The sequence below is a fragment of the Cervus elaphus genome, chromosome 9, assembly GCF_910594005.1.
Source record: "Cervus elaphus chromosome 9, mCerEla1.1, whole genome shotgun sequence".
NCBI lineage: Eukaryota > Metazoa > Chordata > Mammalia > Artiodactyla > Cervidae > Cervus > Cervus elaphus.
In genome coordinates this window covers 62,617,286-62,625,176 of record NC_057823.1, presented here as the reverse complement: position 1 = coordinate 62,625,176, position 7,891 = coordinate 62,617,286, and the positions used below count along the sequence as shown (strand labels likewise).

The following is a 7,891-nucleotide window of genomic DNA, read 5'->3' as shown; positions in this document are numbered from 1 at the left end:
AGTGTCTGCTGCCTCTCCTCTCCGTGGAGTGGGGGACAGGAAGAGTTTAAAGCACAGCACAGGATTGGATAAAGGACCTGGCGGGCTCCCAGGCCTACCTCTCCTCCCCAGGTCCCACTTGTTGTTATTCAGTTGCTAAATTGGGTCTGACTATTTGCAACCACATGGACTGCAGCACGCCAGTCTTCCCTGTCCTTCACTATCTCCTGGAGTTTTCATGTCCATTGAGTCAGTGATGCCATCCAACCATCTCATCCTCCATCACCCCCTTCTCCTCCTGCCCTCAATCTTTCCCAGCATCAGGGTCTTTTCTAGTGAGTCGGCTCGTGGACAAAGTATTGGAGTTTCATCTTCTGCATCACTCCTTCTAAGGAATATTCAGGGTTGATTTCCTTTAGGATTGACTGGTTTGATCTCCTTGTTGTCCAAGGGACTCTCAAGAGTCTTCTCCAGCACCACAATTCGAAAGTATCAATTCTCTGGTGCTCAACCTTCTTTACGGTCCAGCTCTCACACCCATACATAACTACTTGAAAAACCATAGCTTTGACTATACAGGCCCTTGTCAGCAAAGTAATGTCCCTGCTTTTTAATATGCTCTCTAGGTTTGTCATAACTTTTCTTCCAAGGAGCAAGCATCTTTTAGTTTCATGGCTGCAATTACCGTCTGCAGTGATTTTGGAGCGGAGTGGTTTTTAGGTCCCACCCAGCTGCTCCTTTCTTTAAGCCTGGCCTCACAGGGCAGGCAGGGCCTCTCCAGACCCAGGAAGAAAGGAGGCCCTTAGCCATGAATGTGAAGTGAAAGGGAATTCATTGAGCCCTACTGTGTGCATTGAACTCATATCCAATATCTAAATTTTAGTTCTTTCCAACAGCCTGGAAAGTCAAGTTTGTGCATCCCCATTTTGCACCTGAGGAAACTGTCTTCGAGGAGTGAGGTTGTATGCCCACTTCACTGAAATCTTTGCGCTTTGAAGATAAAGCCAGGAGGGCCTAAGGCCATGCCTCTGTCAGTTCAGTTTAGTCACTCAGTCGTGTCTGACTCTGCGACCCCATGGACTGCAACATGCCAGGCTTCCCTGTTCATCACCAACTCCTGGAGCCTGCTCAAACGCATGTCTATTGAGTCAGTGATGCCATCTAGCCATCTCATCCTCTGTTGTCCCCTTCTCCTCCTGCCCTCCATCTTTCCCAGCATCAGGGTCTTTTGCAATGAGTCAGTTCTTCGCATCAGGTGGCCAAAGTACTGGAGCTCCAGTTTCACCACCAATCCTTCCAATGAATATTCAGGACTAATTTCTTTTAGGATTGACTGGTTTGATCTCCTTGCAGTCCAAGGGACTCTCAAAAGTCTTCTCCAACACCACATTTCAAAAGCATCAATTCTTCGGTGCTCAGCTTTCTTTATAGTCCAGCTCTCTCATCCATACATGACTACTGGAAAAACCATAGCTTTGACTAGATGGACCTTTGTCAGCAAAATAATGTCTCTGCTTTTTAATATGCTGTCTAGGTTGGTCATAGCTTTTCTTCCAAGGAGCAAGCATCTTTTAATTTCATGGCTGCAGTCACCATCTGCAGTGATTTTGGAGCACCCCCCCCCCCCAAAAAAAAAGTCTCTCAAGGTTTCCATTGTTTCCTCTTCTATTTGCCACGAAGTGATGGGACCAGATGCCATGATCTTAGTTTTCTGAATGTTGAGCTTTAAGCCAACTTTTTCACTCTCCTCTTTCACTTTCATCAAGAGGCTCTTTAGTTCTTCACTTTCTGCCATAAGGGTGGTATCATCTGCGTATCTGAGGTTATTGATATTTCTCCCAGCAATCTTGATTCCAGCTTGTGCTTCAGCCAGCCCAGCATTTCTCACGATGTACTCTGCATATAAGTTAAATGAGCAGGGTGACAATATACAGCCTTCATGTACTCCTTTCCCAGGTTGGAACCAGTCTGTTGTTCCATGTCTGGCTCTAACTGTTGCTTCTTGACCTGTATACAGATTTCTCAGGAGGCAGGTAAGGTGATCTGGTATTCCCCATCTTTTGAAGAATTTTCCACATTTTGTTGTGATCCACATAGTCAAAGGCTTTGGCATAGTCAATAAAGTAGATGTTTTTCTGGAACTCTCTTGCTTTTTCGATGATCCAACAGATGTTGGCAATTTGATCTCTGCTTCCAGGCCATGCCTGGGGAGAGGCAAAAGCCAGTGGTTCCTGGATCCAGGGGCCTGTGGCTGCCATCACACCTCTTACAGGATGGGTGGCAGCTTGACCGAACCACTCCCTCTCATTGACTTGTAGATTTCATTAGACTCTAAGCAAGGCGCAGAGAAGCATGGGAACAGGGAGTAGAGACAAGGCATTGGCTCAGGAACCCTAAAAGACTTGCCTCCTTGTTGCCACTTCCCAGTAGCACCTGCTCCCCCGAGATCCAGCCCTGGAGGGAGCCAGCCCTAGAGGAGGAGAAGGGAATGGGGCTGGGACTTTAGCCATTCTCAAATACATCATGAGGTGACCACCAAACAGCACCAGCAGTCACTGGGGCTCACCTTTCACATGGGGAAAGTGAGGCCCAGAGGAAGCAGGACTTGGAAAATCATTCAGTGAAGTAGAGGCAAGTGAGGCGAGGAATCAAGGAGTCTGACCCCACCCAGGCTCTGCCCTCCATATCACAGCTTCCTCCATCTTCACCCTCATCACCACAGCCCTTGTTGGAAAAGTCTGTACTTCATACAACAAACAACCCCCTCAACATTTTTCACAAGACATTGTCCACATGAGTCAGTCACCCTCTGAAACTCTAGTTTTATGATCATGCAACTGGCCATGAGTTCTGCCACTGAGCACATTTGACAGTTGTTCTCAACACTACCCCTTCCCCCTCCGAGGGGAAATTTGGGTACCACTTGGCAAAATAACTAGTTAGGAATCCAAACCTAATACATAATCTATTTCTCTTTCCCCCTTCCCTCTCTCTCGCCTTTATTTTTCTTAGTCTCACATCAAACCAGAAAAATGGGGATATGTACTGGTCTTAAAGAAAATGTGAGATGAAAATGTACTTCCTTTTATTATATAGGAAGATATTTTTAAATGCATATAAATAAACATTTTTAGTTTGCTTAAATGTTCAGACTTTATCGCTGTAGAGCATGTGTTTTGTTACACCAGCCAGTGGTGACTGTGAAAGATGAGGATCCAGACTGCTAGTCCATCTGGTGAGATTCAGAGAAAGTAGTTCTGGAGCGGCCATACCCTCTGAAGCCGCCCCATCCTACACCTGCTCTGCTCCCAGCTTCTGTGTCCCACTGGTTGGGCATCTCATCCACTTAGAGCCAGGTCGGCTTCCTGGCTAGAGACCTCCTCTGTGTGGATACTCCACTCCCAGCCCCGAGTCCCTCCCTGGTCTTGATCTGTGGCCCTCTCCACTCAGCCCACACCAGGCTCTTGGCCATCAGTGACGGAGTCTCGTCCACAAGACTCAGGTTCTCAACATGGTGTTAGGGGTCTACAGAAATGTAGTGCTAACACGCATGTTTCGGATTTGCTAGAGGCCGTGACTAGGCCCTGGGCCTTGCACAGCCAGGCCAGGTCAGGTGTCATTTTTGCCTCCACACTTCTCCCATCTCTAATACCAACTCAGGGCCTGCCACCCAGCCAGGGGGGAAGCACAAAGTCACTATATGCAAAGCAGAAGCAGCACCGGGTCATTCTTGATAGGAAAACCCGAACACCTCTTAGCACTGGGGTGACTGCAGGGTCTGACAGTACATGAGGGGTCCTTTTCCTGAGCCATTACAACACCCCCAGATCTGGTGGAACTCTCTGTGTGGCAGGGAATGTATTATCTCACATGGCATCTCAAGACACTGCTTGGAAGATGTCTTAGATCAAAGTTTCCTTTCCCATGAAGCTCAAACAGCAGTTGACAGGTGATGGCCAGCCCAACCTGTGGTTCTCACCCAACCCCCGGATTTTCCAGTAGACAGCAGCTGCAATTTCCTCAGCCTGCCAGCCTGGAGACTAACCTCCAGCCCCACAGAGGTCTTCCTGTGGCTGGAGACAAGCTTGTCCTGCCTCAGATCCTCCCAGCCGCCATCTGTCCTCAGCCCTGGGGGCAGGGGTAGTTAGAGCATCAGTCAGGCCTGCCAGTGTCTCACCCTAGGATATAGCAGCCCTGGGAGCAGGTGGCTAAAACACAGGACTTATTGCATGTCAGGCCCTCTGCTAAACACAATTCTGAGACAGCTTAGAGTATTTTATTTCCATTTGACACATGGGGATGCTGAGGCTCAGAGATGCTAAGTAACTTGCCTGAAGTCTCACAGCTTGGAAGTAGCCAAGCTGGAGTCCAGGCCTTGTGACAACAGAATCTTGCTAACTAAACACTGAGTCACAGCTGAAGTGTGGCCCTCCAGCCCCACACTCCAGAGCACACAGTCTTCTGTGGGGTGCTGGTAGATGCCAGTAGGGGTCTCCTGGATAGTGAAGCATGGGGAATGCTGGATTAAAGAAAATTCAGGGGGTTTCTTTGCTGTGGGACTTGTCAGTCTTTGATGTGTTAATGCACCACTGTGACTATCCCAGAAGGGTTGAGTCTCCAGGACTTCCCAAACTTACTTGACCACAGTCATTTTTTTCCCTTGATAAACAAGCTCCTTTGTCTTACAGATGGGGAAATGAGGCTCAAAGGGGGGAAGCAATTACCCAAGGGTCACACAGCAAATGTTTCTGAAGGTCAGAAAACTATATTCAATCACTGCTAGCCACCCTGCCACCCATCTTCTTCCTCTGCTCCTGGAAGCCTGGTCCTTTCCCCTGGTTCCACCAGGTCCCCATGTCTTAGATGTCCACCATCCTCAGTTAAGCCATGATGCCTCCCAGGCCACCAGGAGGAGAAGGAGGAGAGAGGAGAGCCTCTGCTCTTCAGGGACTCATGTGGGGACTGAATCCACCTCACGCACTGTTGTAATGTGCCCCAGGAGCAAAGGGCAGGCAGGAAGACTGCACACAGTTTTTATGGCTGGGCCACCTCCCAGAACAGTAAACAGAGGGGCAGGCAGCTGGCACCGGAACCCTCTAGGGAGTGAAGGCCCCAGGCAACAGACTCCTCTCCACCTCTGAAAGGGAGCTGAAAATAGCAGCTTTTCTCAGGAGTTTCTAAAAAGTAAACTTCAAGCTCATGTTGTTCATAATCTTTTTTTTTTTTAACCATTCCTCCTTCTTGGCTTGACAACACCCACTAGTCCTATAGGCCTCACTTCAAACATCACCTTCTCCAGGAAGCCTTCCAGACCCTCAAAGATAAGCTGGGAGCTCTCTCTGGACTCCCTGGATGCTCTGCTCCCCTGATACCTAAAGCATAGCTCAGACTGGGAATTCTGGGGGCAAGGAGTGTGCATTCCCTATGCCTGGCAAGTGGGAGTGCCCAATGAATGTCATCTGTTAAGAGAAATCCCTGAGTGTTTGAAAAATTCAAAAGACTGAAAGATTGAATCTGATGATTCTGCTTACAAAATGGACTTAAAATTTGACATAGTCTCATAGACTTACTCTAATGATGTTGTGTTTTGATCTTTAAAATGTGTTTTAAAGGTGACCTTGTTGTAGGCCTTCAGAGACTAGGAGGGACTATGCAGTTGCTGAGAAAGATGAGGATGATTTACACTTTTTAAATATTTTCGTGCTATGTATAATGATTTTTATACATTTTTAAAAAGAGAAAAAAAAATTTATTCTTGACGCTGCATCCAAGAGATTCCATTCTCTGTGCAACACACTTGCCCAGTTGTGAGGTCTGTTTGGTTCAGAGAAAGTCCTCTGGGGGCTCTCTGAGGCCTGCTCCCCAAGGGACAGCCTGGTGGGGTGGTAGAAACTTGGTAGGGTAGACTCTGCCCCTATGTCCCCTTCAGAGGCCTCCCCACAATCTGGAAACCCCACTGAGAATGGGTGTGAGGGGATATGCTGTGTAGCTCAGAGAGGACGGTCATCTCTTGCCCAGGCTCAATCCTGCGGGCTTTGTGCTTTGCATTCCGCAAGAAGAGGGTTCGAGGCACGTGATTATGGGGGCAGGTAGACGTGAGCCTGCAGGAAAAGGCAGGTGGCGGCTGACACCCTTCCCTTGGACCCCCTCAGGTCTTGGTCTGCAAGCCATCTTCTCTGGATTCCATCTCCTTTCTCCAGGAGTCTGGTCCCTACAACAGCCTCCCACCTTTGAGCCTATGGAGGAGGAGCTAGCCCCTCCTCACCTAGCTCCCTGGGGATTAAGACTTCCCACCCCAGGCACCCTTATCCCCCTGAGGCCTAGAACACCAAAGCGGGGAAAAGGTCCTATTCAACATGTTCACTGCATGGGTGGGCCCAGGGGGTGCAGGGAGTAGGTGGGTGATTTGTCCAGGGTTACTCAGAAGGTCAGTGGCATGGCTTAGGACTCAGATTCCTGGGCCCCAGCAGGAGCCACATTCCCAGCACCTGAGTCCTCAAGGCCCCCAGCCCACAAGGCTGGTCAGGGGGCTATGGAAGATATTCCTCCTTGACAGGCACTGGGGAGGAGGCGCCCAGGAGGCTGGCTGAGCTGGGGCACAGGCCCCCCAGGGGTGGCCCTGCTGGGGTGGGGGTGATGTCATGGGCTGGTGGGGGTGGCTGTGGAGGCTGCTGCTGCTGTTTCTTCTTGTTCACTTTGCGCTCCTTGGCCCGCCGGTTTTGGAACCAGATCTTCACCTGTGGGGTCAGAGAACAGAGATGGGGCGGACGGTGTGGAGACTGAATGACAGAGCAAGAGGAAGGGAGAGTGCAGCGGAGCTCTTGTTTCTTACTGTGGCATTTGGGGCTTCCCTCCGGCTCCAGCTACCCCAACCGTTCATGTACCCTGAACATGTTCTCCCCTTCTGGAACTTGTTTTTTTTGAAGTACCGGTAATATTTTTTTATTCTGCCCAGCAATATATAGGAGTTGCAGCAGTTCCTCCATCCCTTTACTTTACTTTTTATTTTAATTTTTAAATTTTATTTATTTTTAATTGGAAGATAATTGGTTTACAATGTTGTGTTGGTTTCTGCTGTGCAACAGCATGAGTCAGTCATAAGTATACATGTATTCCCTCCCTTTTGAGCCTCCCTCCCACCCCCACAGCCACCCCTCCACCCCTGCTCCTTTACTCTTAAGACAACTTTTTCTGTAACCCTCTTCCTCTCCATCTTCCAAAGCCATGCTCCAATACCCCTCCTCCAGGAAGCCTTCCCTGTGCTCCCTGTGACTGCTCCCTCCTCTGGATTTAAACAGCACTGATCAAAGCCCGCTGTAGCCTATAATTAATCAGACCCCCTATCCCCCTATTGGTGCCCAGGGATATTGGGTTTTATTGGCCAGGGGATTTATGGCAGCAGCTCAGTTCCTGTTCTGTTGTATGACCATGGCCAGGAGACAGCCTCTCTGTTCTCCCTTGACTGAGCTCCATAATCTGCCTGGTAGCCTGGAGGCCAGACTCGCAGTGCTGCTCCTGCAGCCGAAGTAGGGGCCCTACACACCTGCCGTTCAGTGAGCCCCAGGTTGGCGGCCAGCTCTGATTTCCGCCGGATGGTGATGTAACGGCTGTAGTGGAACTCCTTCTCCAGCTCCAGGCGCTGGTGGTCAGTATAGACCACGCGGTATTTGTCCTTGGTCCGGGTCTTACCTGAGAAGCAGAAGTGCCAGGGGGAGAGATGAGTGGGGAGAGGAGCCTGCAAAAGGGCAAGGCAGGGCTCCCAGGAGGAAGAGCAATCCAGGCCCCCTGGAGAAGAATGCTGAGAGAGTAACAATCAGGCTTGGAGACTCCCAACGTGGGAGTCAAGCACTGTTCTCATGCCCATCTAGGGTCCCTAACACTGAGAGAGAGGCTTCCTCGATGGTTCAGCAGG

General features: G+C 49.7%; 1 protein-coding gene across 1 annotated transcript in view; it reads right to left on the bottom strand.

The window, feature by feature from the left end:
• Positions 1–5,705: 5,705 nt before the first annotated feature.
• The window catches only part of CDX1 (caudal type homeobox 1), a 29,429-nt gene continuing 27,243 nt past the window's right edge, over positions 5,706–7,891 (bottom strand). The window contains exons 3-4 of the mRNA XM_043913279.1: positions 7,523–7,668; positions 5,706–6,716 (exon numbers count right to left, since the gene is read on the bottom strand). Of these exons, the coding sequence (XP_043769214.1) occupies positions 6,510–6,716; positions 7,523–7,668 (353 nt within the window). The 3' untranslated portion in view covers positions 5,706–6,509. The remainder of the gene's footprint in view (positions 6,717–7,522; positions 7,669–7,891) is intronic.